The 20987-nt window shown below is 33.3% G+C and overlaps 1 protein-coding gene across 1 annotated transcript in view; it reads left to right on the top strand.

Moving 5' to 3' along the window:
• The window catches only part of LOC145279707 (mitotic spindle assembly checkpoint protein MAD1-like), a 93264-nt gene that overhangs the window by 68495 nt on the left and 3782 nt on the right, over positions 1–20987 (top strand). Inside the window, exons 12-15 of the mRNA XM_080130987.1 lie at positions 6145–6336; positions 12309–12388; positions 15692–15782; positions 19492–19714. Coding sequence (XP_079987113.1) covers positions 6145–6336; positions 12309–12388; positions 15692–15782; positions 19492–19714 — 586 coding nt within the window. The remainder of the gene's footprint in view (positions 1–6144; positions 6337–12308; positions 12389–15691; positions 15783–19491; positions 19715–20987) is intronic.

The raw sequence follows: 20987 nt of genomic DNA, 5'->3' as shown, positions 1-20987 counted from the left end.
TTACCTTTTTTATTGAAGGTATGTCTTCCTTTGTCTGGCAAGAGACAAAGGTATTTATTCTGTCCCTTATTTGTCATTGTATATGAACATATAACCAGATAAGTTGTTTTGTGACATTTTGAAAACTAGGTGATCACATGTAAATGCATGTATGAAACACAGACGCACATTCAATAAGTCACTCGTTATATACACGTGTTTACATGTACAGAATATACGCACAACACCACAGAAATACAACACTTAAAGCCCATCCTTCAAACTTCTTGGATTAAGGTTCATCTGCCTATGATTTTTTTTTTTTTTTTTTTTTTTTTTTACATGGGGGTCACCACTTATCAAGGCCCGAAGACCACTCAGGGATAAGAGTTATTGCGTGTACAGTAATCAATGAGATAGTATTGTAGTAATCATTAGTATTGGGGGTTTTGATAGAGTGTCTTACTTAAGGAGGCGGTTTGTCAGGAGTTTGTTTATGTTGGACTTGAAGATGTCCAAATTGTAGTCAGGTGGGAAACAGGCAAGCGGCAGAGAGTTCCACTGGCATGCAGTTCTAAGAAAGAAGCTTTGCTCATGGAATCTACGTTTGGATTTAGGCACAGATAAAGAGTGGGGAAAATTATTGACAGTAGTTTCAGCCAGACGGGTGTTTCTCGTGAAAGATTGGCAAGGGGGGACAAGGGATTAGAGCTCAGACGAGCACCTGCCATGGAAATAACGATAAAACAAAGACAGGCTCGCAATGTCTCTTCTGTGGGAGAGAGGTTGCAGGGAAGAGAACAGGCATCCCCCACTAAACCACAAAGTCTATTTTGTACTCTGTCAAGGCAGGATAGGCTGTTTTTAGCAGCTCCTGCCCAGATGTGGCAGCAGTACTCCATCCTTGGACGTACTTGGCTTTTATACAGATAGAGAATTGCATTAGTAGTGAGATATCTTCTGGAGCGGTAGAAGGAACCCACCATTTTCCCAGCGTCCCTGGCAACAGATTTGATGTACGTGTTCCATTTCAGATCAGGAGTAAAGGTCAAACCCAGAAGCTTGTCAAAACATGGAGCCTCCCCAAGACGAGAGCCATCCATTTCAATTGATGCCAGATGGGGATTAGAGCATTGATGATGTAAAGGTAGAAGCTTGGTTTTGGATGCATTAAAAGTGACCAGCCACCTCTTCCCCCATTGTACCACTTGCTCAAGATCAGAGGAGAGAGAATTAGAGAGAACTTTGTCATTTACAGCCTTTGATGTGTTGCCATAGATGGTCGTGTCATCAGCATAGATATCAACGAATTGGAACAAATACATTGAGCACATTGGCAAGGCTGCAGCAAAGAAGGTAGACTCCCTCTACTGTGCTAGAAAATTACATCAGAGAGTCTCCTATATTTTTACAAAGCCACAATTCACTCATGCATGGAGCATTGTTGCCACATCTGGGATGGTGCATCTACCACTAGTCTCTTCCTCTTAGATAAGGTCCAAGAAAGTCTTTAATCTAATAGATCCTGAACTATTGGCCAAGTTCCAGCCTCTGTCTCATCACCACAATGTTGCATCTGTGTCTATTTTACAAGTATTTTAATGGAAAATGCTCTGAGGTGGTAGATGTGAACTCAATAGAGTGAAAATGAAATTTTGTGAGTTATTGTATCTGATAACGTCCCAAGCTGTCCCTTTCTACATCCAGGATAAGTTTTGTAGCAGCTGTGTTAAGAACGTCATAATATTTGGTCAGTTCTCTCTCTCTCACCCATCTGCACCTCAATAACAGATTCACATTTGGATGTATCTGAAATCTGATCAGACTCAAAAGATTAGAAGATTTCCTGAAAGAACTACATTTGCCCAGCATGGAGGTTATCCTATGAACGAATCAATTTTATGCTGGTATGAGCATATGGAACATTCATCCTTCTAGACAAACTATTGCAGAAGCATGAATATCCTAAATTGCATGAAGATTGGTCAGCCAAGGAAAACTTCAAAGCAAGACTGCAATGGAGCAAAATTTGGAGACAGCTGAACTGAAGAGTAAGCTTACGTAATATAAAACATATGACCTATGAACAAAGGAAAAATGATGTTAAATGAATAGAATAAGAGAAGATAAAGGAGATCTACCTGCATTAATTTCATCTCGAATTCTAAGTCCATGTGACCAAAAAACAAACTAATAAAGAAAACAAATTTTGTTTTTATTTTGTTTCTTACAAAACATTGAACCTTAAACATAACACTAGTCAGTGGAGGATGCAACACAAACAGTGAGAATTAAGTTTTAAATTGTTTAAGCAATTCCCATTGACTAGGAATTAAAGATAACTATTTGCACCAGTGTTTGATTCTGACTTTTATGCTGCAGCTTATCTCGTCTTAACTAGAGCCAGGAATTGAATCCCCAGAAGGCATAATATGCAAGGTCAGTTTGCTCTTTGATATCAGCTCGACCTTGATGTGTAAGTGATGACGGTGTCAAGATATTTGAAACCTAACTGTTTCAAGAAAATCACCATTAATGATGATTGGTATTTTATCCATTGGAGGTGAAGATGACAGTATTTGTGTCTCTGAGGCGTGAATTTTAAGACAGAAAAAAGCAAGGCGAAGATATTTAATTCTAAAATAAAATATAGCTTCTGACCTAAGTGAAACATAATTCTAGCAAAGTTTCTGAAAACATTAGATTTCTATTTCATGAAAGTATTTTCAAGAAAATCAAGTTTGTTAAATATATCAATTTTTCATTTCTGGGTGGAATACAATTTTTCTTTTGATTATTTTAATTTTTGATTAAATAGCATGAACCTTCTATGGATGTAAGTTTTCTGCAGTTTTTAAATCTGCATTTTTAAAAAATTTTTTTTTTTTTTTTTTAACAAAATAAAGCTGATTTCTACCACAATGCTAAAGCCATACCTACTCATTTTTTTGCCACTATTTTATGAGATTTTATTTTATCTTTCTTTTCACCTGTTTCTTCTCTGTTCCTCTCTCTGTTTTGCCTTACCTGTCCACCTTTTTCCACTTATGACAATTCTTTTTGAAAACTGAAAATAATAATTTTGCCATAAAGATAAGACTTCTATTTATTTATGATGGGGGTAGAGAAGTTAAATGACTTTTGTTTCATAAAAGAATAACTTCCTGTTTCTTTCCCTCACATATGTATACACTTAGTGTTTTTTTTTTTTTTGTCTATATTTTTACTGTTTTAGTTTAAACTGATTAGAGTTGTTCAGGAAAATCAAAGAAAAAAAAATATCTGAAAAATGAATCTGTCAACCTAATTAAATTTGATAATTAACTTAAATTTGCCTGTTTTTTTTTTGTTTTGTTCAAATATCAATATTTCAGAAATTAAGCATTTTTCAAATTATTTCAAATGTGTTTGTACTATTTATTACTAGCACAAAATTGAAGTTGTTTTTTAGTTGTGTGCCCTCTATCCCTACACACGCAGGGAGGGGATTTATCTAAATTTCAACTTTTTTTGCTATTGGCTACTCGTATCCCTGTTATATATATATATATATATATATATATATATATATATATATATATATATATAATGGCAGGCACCCTGGGGTTACCTGGTCATAAAATATACTTTAATTTATGTGGATTTCATATTTATTATAGAGCCAATATACTCTATTGATTATTATATTGTACCCAATATATACTAATGATGTTTTTTTTACAAATGAGTCACCACTTATCAAGGTCCAGAGGTCACTCGAGGATAAGGGTTAATGAGTGTACAGTGGTCAAAGGGAACATGTAGTAATTGTTAGTAGTTGAAATTTGGTAAATTGGATTTGTGTGGGTGATACTCAAAAATACAATTGCAAATTCCTTAGGACTTCTACCCAGTTATAGCTGATGAAATTAGAGCATGCTACCCCCGTGAATTAAATAAAAGGGTTCCATTTAAATTCCATGCAGATTCCAGTGTTTGACAAAGATTCCTGAGTTCGACAAGGTACAGCTGAAGAACGTTGGTGGTTACATCGACCAAAACATTGTGAAAATAAAACTAAAGATAAAAACAGTAGTTTGAAGAATCCAAATAATATGGGGAATTTTCATGGCTTACTTTTATAGTTCCTCATACTCATCTAATTTATGTCAGTGGCCTCACTGGCCCCATTAGTAGAATGGATGCACTTGTGACGATACTTGCTTTGACGTTTTTGATTCATGACATATTTTTCAAATCTATGCTTTCATGCATTTCTTATTTTAAACGATAAATGACAAAATGTGCATGTTTCACATCAACTCTTACTCCATTGTCTGCCAAAACACATTTGAATTCTAAAAACATATTTCTACTTAAATTTCAAATTTAACCTAAATTCCATCACTACACTTTCTATAACCCCCATTCTCACCATCATAATAACCGTTATGAATTATCGTGATTATGCAGACTATGGACCATGCTATTTTTTCATAGAATTAGTTTTACAGTATCTTTTGCTTATTAAACTGTTAAGCGAAATTATAGAATAATTACAAAACACCCTCCCTTCTCTATGTTAAGAATGGTTTTCTAAATTACATTATTTCAGCATGTTCTGTATTCTGCATAAGTACTATAATTAGTATTACCACTACCTCCTCCCCCAATCCATTGAGAAAGTCCCATTACAATATCACCACAAGTAGTAATACTATTTTAACTGTAGCTAGGAAGAGAGAGATAGCAAGCAAAAAGAGGCTCATTTGAATTTTGTTTTTATGTTTAAAAATTTAACTGAATTTGCAAATTCACTTTATCCTAATTCAAATAATGTTAGTTGAACTCAATGTTACACATTTTCTAGTATTGTCATGTTGACAAGAAAGTTCTTGTGGTTTTTAACTTTTAAATTTAGATGGATATATCTTGGCTTTATTGATCAAAATAAGCACCATCAGAATCAACACATTTTTGTCAACGCAAAACAAGTGTATTTATACCAGTAACATAAAAACTTGTGTTCTGGTGGCGATGATGTCGCTGGACACGTTTTTATAGCTTAAGTTTTTGAAGCATTTCTCATGCAGAAAGTTGTCAAAATGCTTGAAAAAGTAGTAGTCAGTAGGTGAGAGGTCTGGAGAGTACGGCGGATAAGGCAGAATTTTGTAACCTAATTCGTTCAACTTCTGCAGGTTTAGCAACGTTCGGTTGGGCATTGTTGTGAAGGAGAATTGCTTTTTCTGTTGACTAATATCGGGTCTTGTTGTGGAAGTTTCTGATGCATTTCATCCATTTGTTGACAGTACTTCATTGCTGTAATGATTTCACCTGCATTTAAAAGACTGTAATGGATGAACCAGGCACAGACCACAAAACAGTCTGCATGACCTTCTTGGGGTGCAACTCTGGCTTTAGGAAGTGTCATGGAACTTCATCAGTGTAATACGACTGAGCTGAGTGTCGCTGGTTGTCGTAAAGAACCCACTTTTCATCGCAAGTCACAACTCAGTTGAGAAACAGATCATTCTTGTTGCGTAAGAGAAGGGAAAATGACACTTCATAATAGCGTTTCCTTTGGTTGTTGTTCAATTCAAGAGGAACTCATTTACCATGTTTTTTTGTCTTTCCAATCTATATCAAGTGATTGGAAATCGTGGTATACGTTATGTCTAATTCAGAAGCAAGTTTGTGAACAATTATGCATGGATTGGCTTTAACTAAGGCTGTCAACATCTGATGGCTGACAACTATATGCATCATCTTCAAGACTCTCGTTACCGCCACAAAATTTCTTAAACCACCATTGTGCTGTGGATTCAGTAGTGGTTCCTGGGCCAAACGCCTCATTGATATCAGAACTGTTTCATCAGCTTTTCAGCCTAGCTTGAATTGAAATAAGAAAATTGTGTAAATTTGAATAGAAGATAGAAAAAAAAGCAATGTTTTGAAAATAAGACTATTGTTTTAAAACGATTTTAATTTAAACAATTAGATGGAACGAAAAACACTCTTTAAAATGATATATAAAGTAAAGGTATTAAAATAAAAACTTATTTGAAATCAAAATTAAAAATTCTGCAGGGACTTTCTTCTCAACCTTATATATATGTAATCAAGATGTTTGATATTGGTGTTGTTTAAATTTTTTGCAAAAATAAATAAATTCTTTTTTAAATCCAGGAAAGAGATGGCTATAAGCAGATCATAGCTTCGTACGATAATGACCTGACCATTATGAGTTCTGAAAGTTTGGCTCGCTCCCGTATCCAAGCCTTGGAAGAAATGGTGAACAATCTCCGTTCATCTTTGGAAACCAATGAAAATGAACTACATCGTGTCAAAGAACAATTGCTAGAGTCCAGTTCACGAACGGTAATGATTGATTTGAACATTGAATCGTGTGTCTTAGTGATTAGGCTTCAGTTTTTAAACCAAGAAGTAAATTATTTCAGCCTATTTTATCGAGTTATACAAGAGAAAAGTTTACATCTGATTTATTATAATTCTTTGGGTATCTCTAATTTTAATCAATTTTTTATTATTTTTTTAAATATAGTGTATTGACATGAATACACTTGGTCCAATGATGTTCAAGCATCACAATCCCATCATGGAAGATAATAGCATCCTGATTCCCTAAAAGATACTCCACAACATAAATGACCTCATTATTCTTTCCAAAATGGTCACCACGCAGGTAGGATTTCAGTTTAGGAAACAAAAAGTTAGATAATTAAATCTGTTGCATAAGTGGGGGTGCCACTTCAAAATCTGACATAATCATGCTTACACACCAGTTCTTGTTAGATCTCTGAAGTTAAGCAACATTGAGCCCGTTCAGTACCAGTTAAATAAATGGGTGACCGATTTGGGAATACCAGATGGGTGACCGATTTAAGAATACCATGCGCAGTATTTAGGGAGACGTCGTCATGTCATATATGCGATTAGAAACTGCTTGTGAATTTCATACCCCCATGAAACTTCCTTCTTTGAAGGAAGCTGGTTAAACTCGCTTTAGGGTTAATGCTGCAGTTCAGTAGCACTTCAAAGCTACAGTTGACTGCTACAGCTATTAAACTCAAGTATGAATGAGTGCATTATTGTAGAGAAAGATAACATTTGCTTTAAGCTTCCTTATTTTAACTTGATTGTTTTGTTCAATTGCTTTAATTCTGATTAATAGTTTTTCCTTTTCAAAATTAAGCTTTCCTGATCATGTTTTCACAATCCCCATAAAGCGGAAGACGTTACCTTGCCAATGGATGCTACTTGCTTGAACTTCTTCAAGGGTAGAAAACCAGAATGTTTTCACTTTTTGCTTTAAATCTTTAATTTGATTTTGAAGTGGTGAACCCATATTTTATCTGCAGTAGAAATTCTTAGAGTTAGCCTGGAAGTGAGTCAAATGTCCTGAAAATGTCAACTCTTTTCAGCTTGTGCTTTGATGTCAGCATTCTTCAGACTTATGAACAATTTACTCATCCTGAAGATCTTACTTAAAACAGTGTTGATTGAATCTTAACTAATCGCAGTGGGTTTAGTTTTCTGATTGTCACTAAGATGTATGTCCTCCAAAACTATATGGTTGTCCTAGGTATGACCTTAAAAGACATCTAGTGGTGATAAGTGTTAGATGGATAAATTCTGACTCAGAAAACAGCAATTTTTTTCCCATTGTCAGAAACATCGCCATGGAATGTGAGAACTAAAGGACAAAATTAGGGAAGTAAGAATTACAAGGCTGCTAAAGTAAATCCACAATCCATTTCTACTCTCATTAAATCTTTAAAAACTGAAAATGGTAATTTTGCCGTGAAGACTTCAAGCGATTTATGATGGGGTTTGGGGGTCACATGACTTATATTTCATCAAAGTAGCAATACACATGGGCAATAAAATGCTTTAGATAATCACAGATTTCAAGGGTGTTCTGCTAAAAAAAGCTAACTGGGAAGATAGATACCAGATGTTGATTTCCGATTATACTGGAATATTCGCTCGTGAGGTGTAGCATTAGTGTCAGTACACAATAACAAACAAATGGAATGTAAGGCAGCACACAAAACTGATTCCCAATGAGAAATTGTCAGTCTTTGCGACTTCAATGCCAGCGATATTGTTTTCCATAACGTGGCATTTAATCATTCTACCTGGCCATTTCCCTGCAGGTTATAGGCAGTTGTGTGGCTCATTGCTATTCCCTTTCTATGCAAAAAAATCTGTTAGTTCCATTGAAAGGAATGATGGACCTCTGTCAAAGTGAACAAAGGAAGGCATGCCTAACAGCGAAAATAGTTGTTCAGCGGGTCGTCTCGTCCAAGCCGAGGGCGGCGGTTTTGAACAAAAAAAAGTGGGTTTGGAGGAGAGGAATCTCGATTGATCTTGACAAAAAATGGCAAAGGGGAAGCTTGATTATAGATATTTGTTTTGACTATTAGAGTTTAAAGGCGGAACCGATAAGGTAGTGACCCCATTTATGTACTGCTTCGATGATGACAAGTGCTTCTTTTTCAACTGAACAGTAATGTTGCTTGCTGATTGAAAGAGATCGAGAAAAGAAAGCATTCTGATTGAGAGTGGTAGCCAAGGCAACATCTGAGGTGTCGGTTTCTACGGTAAAGGGTATGTTGGGATCAATTGTTGTAAGTAAAGCATGCTCAAGTTCTTCTTTGAGGTTGGTGAAATCTGCTAAGCAGGATTCAGGTAGAGGGAAGACTTGGTTTTGTGTTAGCTGCCAAATTTTATCTGAGAAATGAAGAATCTATTGAGCATAATATGAAAACATTTCAACAACCTGCTGTTGTGATTTAGCATCTTGTGGTGGCGGTAAATGTATCTCAAAGCATGGAAGCATACAACAAATGACATTTCATACCCGAAGAGGGTGACTCTCTCAGTTTGCATAATGCTCTTGTTCTCATTGAAACTTATGCCATACTTCCTGGCAACATCTAAGAAACGATTAAGGTTTTCATCATGTTCCATCATATTACGACTGCATATAGTGAGTTTATCAACATACATGAATGTGTTGGCGGCTATCTCACATTTTATTAGATTGTCTATTAATCTTTGCTAACATGATACACCATTTGTTACGCCAAATGAAAGATGGCAGAATTGATATAGATTTCCACAGGCTTCGAAAGCTGTGAATTGCTTCTCCTCTTCTTGTATTGGTATTTGATAAGCATTCTGCAAATGCAGGGTAGTAAAAACGGAATAGTGAGCATTTTTTTTTTTTGACTTGTTCATCAGTTCTTGGTAAAGGATAAGCATCGTTTTGTGAATCGGTTGATGTTCTGATTATAGTCAATGATAAGATGTTTCTTGTGCCAGTCTTTGGTTGGTTACTAGAACCTATGCTCTCCAGGAAGAGCAAGATTGTTTGATAACACCATCTATTAGAAGGTCATAAATTTCAGATTGTATAAACTGCTGATGGATCGGTGAGTATCTTCTGGATTTTGTAGCAATAGCCTTGCAACCAGGTGATAAATGTTTGAATAGAGTGGAGAAACAAGATAGGACGCCATTATGGCGCATATAGAGAAGAAGGGATCTTTGTGACCCTCAAAAGGTATCTCTATCTTTGAGTGTAGTTTGAGAAAGTTGTGGCCAAGTAAGATGTCTGAGCAAAGAGAAGAAAGGACTGAAAGTTTGAAATGCAGGTAAGTAAACTAATGTTGCATAGCGGTGACCTAATGTAATATTTGATAAGGCTGTGGATGCCATTGATATCTTTTAGCAAGAAGTTTGTATCGGCCAGTCATACTTATGGATGATGTTCGGTGATATATAACTTTCTGAGCTATTCCAGGATTATTCCATTCACTGAAAGTTAAATTATGGCTTTCAATAGACAATCAGATAATGCAGCAGGTTAAAAGGGATGTGATTGACAAGCAGAAATCACATTCTTAGAGGAACGATTTGATCGGGAGACTAGTTGAAAATGTCCCATCTTGCTGGAGCTTCTACAGACCGCATCATGGGCAGGGCATTTAATTTGTCGATTACTTCAGAAGAAACATTTTTCCCTTTACTGCAACTGAAACATTTTCAGAAATATAAGAAACCTCACAAGTCACTGGTGGTTCGGTGGTGGCGCCACATGGTGTGAGGTTGATACAAGATTTGTCTTGTTTCTAGAGAACGAGTTAAGTCAGAAGCGTCTTTCAAGTTGAATGTCCTTTCTAAGAGTCATTGTTAAATTGTATGAGAGTGAATGCCTGTTATGAGGGAATCATGAACTGCTTGGTCATGGTGTTCTATAGCTGGTACTGCCTCAAAGCAACAATCTGAGTAAGCAAATCTAGCTTCTGCAAAAAGTCATCAATCGTTTTACTGGGTTCCTGTTTAGAGGTTGCCAAAAGATGTCTAGAATGAACAATGCTAGAGTGCTTTACGAAAAGAGACTGGAGTTTAGCGATGACCGATTCATATGAGTCACAATTTGCTGTTAATTTGTGCACTGGATGGCACGTAGTTGGTAAGAAAATCTAGTTTGCTAGTTAGTGGACAGTCGATTGACCTCAGGAAGTTGTTAAATGTACACAGCCAATGTGTCAAATGGTCTGCGGAATCAGGTGCTGAAGGGTTACCATCAAAACTCTGTGGCTTCAGAAATTAGTCCATTTTGGATTAGATTCTAGATGAATGAATTGTAATGATTTGGAACACAGAAGATGAATGATAACCAGTTGATAAGGTTTTATTCATCTAAAATCACAGGTATTTATGCTGAAATAGAAAAATGGGAAATTACTAAGATTTTACACAAAGTAACAATGTTAATATCACAGTGTCACATACTATCATGCAATCTTCTTGGTGATTTACCTCTTTTTCTCACCAATTTCACATCAAAATGCATTTCTTTCAAAAACGATTTGCTTTTCCAGTGCACTAAATAATTTAATGATCAAATGATATCATAAATAAATTCAAAATAGAACACCGGTGAACACGCTCTTCCTTGTCAAGATATATTTTTTTCTTCTTATGCCTCATGATGGTACTTTTAGGCAGGACATGTCTGTTTAGTTGTTGGTCAACGATTTTTTTTTTATAGTCCAGGAATGCACATGGCATATGCATTCTTGGTTGAAGGAATAATTAGTTGGTTTCCTGTTTGAAAGCATTGGTACACAGGAAATCAAATAGAACATGTATATAAAATACGTTTTGAAGTCATTCAACGCAAAAATATATCGATAAACATTATTTTAAAATTATTTATTATTTTTTTGCGTAGGATAGCTTCAAAACGTATTTTATTTATGTTCTATTTGATTTCCTATTTACCAATGCTTTCAAACAGGAAACCAACCAATTAAATAAATTCAAATTTCAGAATCTGAGTTTTCAAAATAAAATGTCAAAAAAAAAAAAAAATAAATAAAGATGAAGACTCCCAAATAATACTTGTAGGTATAGTTAGTTAGTAATAACATAAATAAATACTGGTAGATTGTGTACAAGAAGTGTAAGACAATGGAGAGGGATGACAACTCAAATGTGGAGAATGTATATCTTGATGACAAAGATATTGAGGTTGTCGAGAAGTTTTGTTACCTTGAGGATATCATTGGAGCACAGGGTGGAGCCAGTGTGAGTGTGATTGCAAAAGTTAGGAGTGGATGAAATAAGTGCATGGAGTTTCTGTCATTACTAACCAGCAGAGTGTTACAACTGTCGACTATGAAAAAAGTCTGTCAGGTATGTATGAAAGTGAAGCCTAGCCAGTGAGAGTTGAGGGTATGCGTTGCATAGAGAGAAATGATTTGAAAATGGTACGATGGATGTGTAATATGAGTCTTAAAGACAGGCTTAGTTCTGATGTCTTCAGAGGAAAATTAAATCTGAACACTATAGGGAGATATGTGCTGCAGAATGGACTTCTGTTGTATGTTAAAAGAATGGATGAGAGTTTGTGGGTTAGTAGAGGTAGAAGAATTGAGGTAGCAGATTCAGTTTGCATGGGGAAGGCCAAGGAAAACCTGAGGAAATAATAAAAATGAACCTAAATGAAAGAAGAATAAATAAAGACTTTGCCATAGATAGGTTAGTTTGTAAGTCCAATGCATGCCAGCATGTAAAATTGAGATTAAACTGATGATGATGAAATTGAAAATATTGTTTATTGTTAATTTCTGTATTTTGTTAAATTCTTAGTAGTTATTTAGGAACGAACCTTTTAATTTTTTTAATTTTTAAATTAACATCTTCGGATTGTAATTAAACATATCTTTTACCTTAAAAATGACGTCTTACATTTCTAGGAAAAGTGATTATAAAAAATTTAATGTTTTTATATTTTCTGTTTTCTATTTGTTTAGCCGGATTTGCAGAAATTATCTCATCCGCTTACAAAGTCACCAATAAGTGTTATTGATCAAAAGATGGAAATGCAACTCAGGTAAATTAACATTTTATTTTTAGATCAACTTATTAGGTTCTTGTCCAGAATCCTCCCTATATTAAAAAAACAAAAATAAAGAAAAATTTGTATGATGTACATACCCATGATGGGACAAAAATATCATATTCCAAAAATCATGCAAAATGATCAAGTAGTTTTATTTTTAAAATAAAAATTTTATGATTGAGAGGAGCGACTGTCTCACATTGTCATCTTGAAAATAATCTCACAAAACAAGGGACATAACTCAACAAAAACTCAAACTTGTGAGATTTTTGTTGTAATGTCTACAAATTCTCATTAATCTCTTAAAAATGATTTTTTTTCATAAAACTAAAACTACTTGATCAATTTACATGATTTTTGGAATATACTTTGTCACGATTTTTGGAATATACTTTGTCACGAATATACTTTGTCACGAGTATGCATATCATACAGATTTTTCTTTATTTTTATTTTTTCGTATAGGAGGATATTCTGGACAAGCACCAAATTACTTCCTGTCACAATTTAAAGATTTAAAATCAATTTCAAATTTCAGTCACAATAAATTGTAAATATTACTATATTTTGAATTATTTTTCTCTAGGCCATTTAATTGATAATACATTTTCACCCAAGCAACATTGAGTAAATACAACTAGTAAATTGAATAATGTAATTAAATGTAGATTGAGATGATAAAAATATAATAGTCAAAATATCTTGCTGATGATTAACAGTTTAAAAATAAAATCATCTAAAATATAAATATACACAGAAATCTTTGAATTGCAAAATTCTACTTGTGTTACCAGTTGTTAAAACTTATTTTAACATCTATATGTATTGCTGATAACACGACAAAAATGAATGAAAGTAGATACAAGCATATTAATTTATAGATGAAAATTATTTACTTATGTAAATACTAGCCTAGTTGCTTGGGTGTTTGGAGGTGTGTTGAGCAAAAAAAAAAAAAAAAAAAATTTAGCAGGCAGGCTCGAACGAGTATCATGAAGGAGGAAAAGAACGTAACAAAAAAAAACATGACGTCTTTGCTGTTGCGTCCATCACCAAACCGGAAGTGATGAATATTTAAATTAAGGCTAGTCAATTGAAAAGAGGGGATGACTTTCAAAAATATTGGTGCAAAAAACTTACCCCTCCCTGTAGAAAAGTGTCCAGTTGAGGGTGAAGGAATTAATGTTTTTAGCCAATTTTTTGATATTTGTCATCCAAAGGGTCAAGCTTCAAAACGATACCAATCTCGTGAAAATCCATTGCCTCTGTCAAAAATTTTAGGCAGACATACATATATATGTTTAAACAGATAGGTGAGATTTATATAATAGACTAGCGGGGGTACCCTGTGTTGCCCGGGTGTTTAGAGGTGTGTTGGGCGGTGGGGGTGGGGGGGGGGATCAAAACAAAAGAATAAGCGAAGTAAGAACCCTGTTTAAATATTATATATATATATATAAAAAAAAAAAACAATGTTAAAACTTCTTTTAAAAAAAGCGTTGCCCGGATGTTTGTGTTGGGGGGCTTAAAAAAAAAACAGTTTTGGTAAGTAGTTAGGATCGAACCCTAACCCTTGTCGCGAAGGTGGAAAATAAAGTGTGCAAAAAAACCTAACAGGTTACCTGCTCAGTCAGCAAGAAAGAGTAACTGAAACACGTTTGAATTTATTTAAGTATTAAAAACAGAATTGACACGTGCCCGCAATAAAAGTTAACTCTGCTACTTCTATTTGACCTCATTAATGAGGTCAAATAGAAGTAGCAGAATTAACTTTTACTGTGGTGCAGCTTTTGGGTTTGTTTCTCCAACTTTGGCTGGTTGTTTCCCCAAGATGGGGGGGGGGCAGCTCTCCATAAAATGGGGATTATCTAGATTCAATAGCAATTGTCTGATATAAAGAGTTTGCCCCCACATTGATCAAAGCTGATTGCCACTGGACACCGACACTGACAAAGACAAAAACAACAATTTTATTTCTAAAAAACAATGAAAGCAAACATCATGAATAAATATTTGAAAGTAATTGTCTGTATTTTTCAGATGAGGTGTTTTCATTGATTGAGATTGTTGGACTGACTTCCTCATCATGGTTGTTATCGTCACGGTACCCCCGTAATAATAATAAAGGGTTGGGTTCGAGACTCCTAACAAACGGTTCCCCAGTTCGATACAAAACACCTGATGAAGGCCAGAGGGCAAAACGGCTGAAACGTTGTGACGATAACAACCAAGATGAGGAAGTCAGTCCGACAGTCTCAATCAAATATTTGAAAATATACAAAAATTTGAAGCATAAAACCCTTTTCTAAAATTACTGGATTTGGTATTAAATAACCCGAAAAGGGTTGATATACTGTAAAAGAAAATAACCAAAACACAGCTCTATGATTAAAATTTTTAAAGATATAAAAGCTTTAAGCATAAAAATTCTTTTCAAAATTATTAGATTTGGCATTAAATAACAGAAAAATGGTTGACATGCCATTAACAAAAAACAATCAACCAAACAACCTTTAAACAGTAGTTTTTTTTATGTTCATAGATTGGTATCAGATTAACCTTTTCAAGCTATTATCTCAATTGGTCTTTCTGGGGTGGTCCTGGTGATGTATACATATGTTCCAATGGATGAGGTCGATTTGGTGTTCTGGGGTGTATCTCTTGGAGAGAAAAGAGCCCTTGGACTCTAATCTATTGGACTTATTTTGATTTATTTGAGCTTAGATTTCTTATTTATAAGTTTGTTATTCGAAAGAAGAAAAACTAGTGCCATTGTAACTTTCAAAAGAATAAAACTTTGTTGGGATGAAGTCGAGAATAAGGGTGACTTCATTTAGAAAAGGACTGATTTGAGGTGACCCCAGTTTAACATTCACCTTGGCATGTTCAAGCAGATTTTTGAAACCAAAAGTGCATTTTTTATATATTTACACAACTTTAATTAATCTTTGGATTGATATGATATTAAAAAAAAAAAAAATAATAATGAGTTATTTATTCACGACCAAGATTGATATTTTATGGGAAGTATATTTACAAATTTAAAAAAAACAAACTATTTAACCCAAATTAAAAATCAACTTTAATTGTAAGTCTTCATTTGGTAAAAACATCCATCAAAATTTTGATTTAAATAGTTTTATTTAAAATATTTGTAAATCAATACACTCTATAAAAAATCAATCTTGGCCGCGAATAAATAATATAACTCATTATTATTATTATTGTATTATTATTATTATTTATTACACCTGTAATTCTATTTTAATTGTTTTTATTCTTGCGGTTTTGTAGGCAAACAATTGAGGAATTGGAGAAACGCTTAGAAAAAGTGAACGAAGAAAAGTGTATTTTGGAAATGAGAATTCAACAAAGAAATTTGCAGGTATTCTTGGAATTTTTTATCTATGAAAATTCCTAGTGTCTTAATGAAAAAAAAAAAAACAAAATATATTAATTTTTACAAGAATAAAAATTATTTGTAAAATGCGTTCCTTCAATCTCTACATTTGGTGTGAAAATGATAAATTGAGTTAATGGTTATTTCAAATTTTGTATGATGAATTGGCAAAACTTCTATTTTGAACTTTAGCATTGTAAATTGAGAAAATACTGCAATTTAAATTTTAGCATGATAAATTGATTAAATACTGCTATTTTATACTGTGAACTTAAAACATACTGCCATTTCAAACCGTAGCATGGTAAATTGACCAAATACTGCTATTTTAAACATTAGCAAAATAAATTGACTAAATATTGCTATTTCAAACTTTAGCATGGTAAATTGACTAAATACTGCTATGTTAAACAGTGAACTTACAACATACTGCTATTTCAAACTTTAGCATGGTAGAATGACTAAATACTGCTATGTCAAACCTTAGCATTATAAATTGACTAAATATTGCTATTTCCAACCATAGCATGGTAAGTTTACTAAATACTGCTAATCCAAACTTTAGCGTGGTAAATTGATTAAATACTGCCATTTCCAACATTAGCATGGTAAATTGACTAAATACTGCCATTTCAAACTTTAGCATGGTAAATTGACTAAATACTGCTATTTTAAACTGTGATCTTACAACATACTGCTTTAGCACGGTAGAATGACTAAATACTGCTATTTCAAACCTTAGCATGATAAATTGACTAGATATTGCTATTTTCAACCTTAGCATGGTAAATTGACTAAATACTGCTATTTCAAACTTTAGCATGGTAGAATGACTTAATATTACTATTTCTAACCTTAGCATGGTAAATTGAATAAAATACTGCCATTTCCAACCATAGCATCATAAATTGACTAAATACTGCTATTTAAAACTTTAGCATTATAAATTGACTAAATACTGCTAATCCAAACTTTAGCATGGTAAAATGACAAAATACTGCTATTTCAAATCTTAATTTGTTAAGTTTATGAAACTGCTATTTCTTACTGAAACCTGACAGACTGATGAATAACATTCTTTATAGAGATGTGAAAATGTAACTAATTCTGGTATTTTGTTGGGTATTAATAACAACACTCAAGTTATCATGAAAAAGGCATCAACATGATATCTGCTCTTATATTTGAAGATTTCTTTTTGAAAATTAATTGACATTGAGCTTGATTAAAAAGCAAAGGGTAAAAAATAAAACTTATCAGTATTATCAAATTAAGCTTGTTTTGAAAAATGTGATGCATGCCCATTTTTCATTCTCTAATTCAATATCATCGATCAATTTCTTTATTTCTTCTTTTGACTGATACTAAGAATTGTTATGTTTTAGATTTCATTAATAATGATTTTTGCATGTTTTGATTAAATCTTATTAAAAAAAAGATTTCATTGGCAGATTGCTATTACAACAAATATATTCATTATATTCTAAATTTCAGCAAAGATTGCTATTACAACAAATATATTCATTATATTCTAAATTTCAGCAAAGATTGCTATTACAACAAATATATTCATTATATTCTAAATTTCAGCAAAGATTGCTATTACAACAAATATATTCATTATATTCTAAATTTCAGCAAAGATTGCTATTACAACAAATATATTCATTATATTCTAAATTTCAGCAAAGACTTGAATTTTTATTAGAAATCTTCATGATAATTTTAGTTTTCCTTTCGGCCTGCAAATTTTAAAGATAATTCTAATCTGTTCCTTTCACAAAAAATGTTCACTAACTGCAGCTTAAAAGAAGACAACTACGCTTTATTAAGGTACACTAACAACTGTAATATAATACATCATTCCTAGGTTTAACTAATAAAACAGCTTTTAGATGTAATTCAACGTTATTCATCAGCATAGTCCTCTTCCTAGAGTGATACTCTCATTCCAATGTTTCTCTGATAATTTGATGTTTTTTTTTGTAGAAAATTTGTTTTTTTTATCTCAAAATGTGCCACACTTTTTGATATCACTTTGGAGCCAAAAAGTTATGGAAACGGTTTGAACACAGCTTTCTAATCAACAAATGTACATGCAAAACAATGAATACACTGTCATCTGATATCTTTAACTCCTCTGCTATCACATGCAACTTGAATTTATGAACAAATTTGGACTTTTTATGTTTTTTGGAATAACTGCTGAATATCGGTGATCTGAGCTTTCAGCATGATTTGTGTCTGTATGACCACATTTGAAGTCAGCGTACAATGTCACAACCATTGTTTCTAACAGAGTCTGAATAACAATTATCAAGTCATAGATTCACGTAAACTGTATTTTTTCATCAAAAAGTGATCTAGATTTTTTTGTTTTGAAAATTTGCAACAGTAGCTTTTAACTGTATTTTGTAAACTAATAATCCTATTGGACCCAGATTTTAACATGTACCATTTGAAGACATGTGATTTATAAAAATCAAATGTTGATTTTTATTAGTAGTGTCATGTATATATCAAGCTTAGGACTTATTAATAAACAAATATTGATTTTACATTTTTTTAAATATTTATTTGTCCTGTCTCTTTTGACACCTCCCAATTAAGGAGATAGAAGAATATTTTAAATGGCCTTGATTGCTGAAAGGCACTGGGTTCTCCATATCAAATTGACTTTGTGCCATATCCTGCCAGATAATTGTTACATTTAATACAAGATATATGCATAAATTATTTCTCAGTTTGTAGTGTTTGTGATAAATCGGCTGGAAACAGTTTTCTCAACATAATTTCAAGCAAGATAATGAGATTTTGTATTATTTGTATTTCTATTCTCATCTTGAATATTATTCACATAATGTTTCACTTGATTTAACATCCAACCTTTTTTAGGTGTATCTTGTTAAACTTGGGAATCTTTCTGTAAAATTTGGGAATCTTTCTTGTCAAACTTGGGAATTTACACAGAATTTTAAACAAAACCCTTTATTTAATCCATGGGGGTAGCAGTCTTTCATTCTGCCAGCCATTATTAGGTAGAAGCGCTATATGATTCTCAATTGTATTCTTTACCTACACTGAGCATTGAATCTTCAACTTACAGAAGAGTGTCACAACTGAATTTAATCTAGTACTTTATCTGTTACCCCACAGGTCCTTGCTTGCAGTCCGAATAATCCAAATAATCAATGATCATCTAAAAAATTAAAAAAAAAGATAGTGAGAATTGACTAGCTGGCAGTTTGATTAGTTTTAGTGAAGAGTTCTTGTCATATGTCCATTTTGGTTGATATTTGCATTTCATTTGATTCTTATATCTTCACTTATCTGTGGTTATGAACCACTGTCAATTTGTCTTTTCTCACAATGTAATTTCTTACCCTGGAAACGTATACTCGTCATAGATCATCTATCTGACCTTGTGCAACAACTTTCTGTAACCTCTAGCTTCACACAGCTTTTCTCAATGTCTACCTAATACATTACAAAGGGGAAAATAACAATTATTTAAAAATAAAGTAAAATATTGGATGTTTCAATTATTACATAAATACCAATAACCATGATATAACATGCATGCAATCTATCCTTTTTATCTGTTGTGTCTTACAATGGAAGTGTTATCAACATTATTAATGTAATGCACAAATTGAATGACTGGCATTGAAATTGAATTTTCTTAATTTTCCAGGGTGATTATGATCCAAGTAAAACCAAAGTATTGCACATGAAAATCAATCCTACTTCTGTCAACCAACAAATTCGTCAACAAAAAATGTCCAAATTAGAGGAAGAGGTGGAGCGTCTTCGTACCCGTGTGAAAGTCCTAGAGGAGAGTGGGCCTCAAGCGATGAATGTCACATTACAAGTGGATCAAAAGTTACAGGAGGATTGTAACTGTAAACAAGTTGTCGGTAAGCAAGATATAAGAGATTTACTTTCTACATAAATGGAACATTCACAATTTTTTCCTAAAAAAACAACAAAATCTCAAATTTTTTTTAATTGAACATATATGATTTACATCATAAGACTCATAAGGACGAAACCCCCCCCCCCCCCCGATCCGATCAAGCTCTAACACATACATATTTTCCCCCCTTTTCTAGAAGACAGTGGCTAGGGTCAAATGTGCCAAATGATTAAAGTCATGACATGGCTGTATAATGCCGGAAGTTACCACAAATGACTTGGATTGTGTAACTAAAGGATTATGGGTGCTCATGGCTCTCATTTGGGATATGTATACTGTTTATGTAGCCCTGGCATGACAAGGCGAATGGGTTTCCCCCTTAACATGCCCCAATATTGGACTCCGAGGTGGGTGGGGAGCATAAGCAATGAATTTAAAATATATATATACATGGCCAACTATAAAAACTCCAAGTGCCAACACGTCGATTCAGATAGTTTAGATAATGAACTACATCAAGCATCCTCAAAATTTATTGTATTGGAATCCACCGAAGAAATCAAAATAACTGACTTATCACTGTTTATTATACATAAAATTATATCGGCATATATTACCCCAAAAAATGTAAAAACTTTAAAAAATAAAACCCTACTGGTGGAAGTGGAAAGAGAAAAACATGTCACTTTTCTCCTAGGAATGAAAACTTTCCACAACATAAATATCAAAACTTATCCACACAAGATTCTGAATACATCCAAAGGTGTAGTAAAATCAAAAGACCTCTCAATGTGTACGACTGAAGAGATAACAAAAGAACTTAAAAATCAAGGAGTAATAAACGTTAAAAGAATTACAATAAAAAAAGAGACTCAGACTATACATACGAACGCTTACATTATGCAGTTCGATAGACCAGCTATCCCAAAAGAAATCAAAATTGGGTTCAACGTTGAAAAAGTTTGCTTGTAGCTACATATCAGCTGCTAATTTATTACTATCAAACTTAACTACTTGAATATATTGCATCTTTATCAAATGTTTGACAAAGTAAAAAATTTAATTTACAATGAGTATTACTATGAACGACTGAGTTTCAGATGAGTAATGCATTAGGAGAGAACGGTCTAGATCATGTTAGGTATTGTGTTTTGTTCATATGAATAATGAATGAACATACACAAAGCAAAATAGCAAGATGTGAGTAAATGAATTCAGTCTCATTTACGTACTAACCTGTAAGATTAACTCCTATTTTGCCCCTTTTTGTCTGA

The sequence above is a fragment of the Euprymna scolopes genome, chromosome 7 (assembly GCF_053919585.1).
Source record: "Euprymna scolopes isolate OS-2025 chromosome 7, ASM5391958v1, whole genome shotgun sequence".
Lineage (NCBI taxonomy): Eukaryota > Metazoa > Mollusca > Cephalopoda > Sepiida > Sepiolidae > Euprymna > Euprymna scolopes.
The sequence above is the reverse complement of the archived record's forward strand: the minus strand, read 5'-3'. Positions and strand labels throughout refer to the sequence as shown.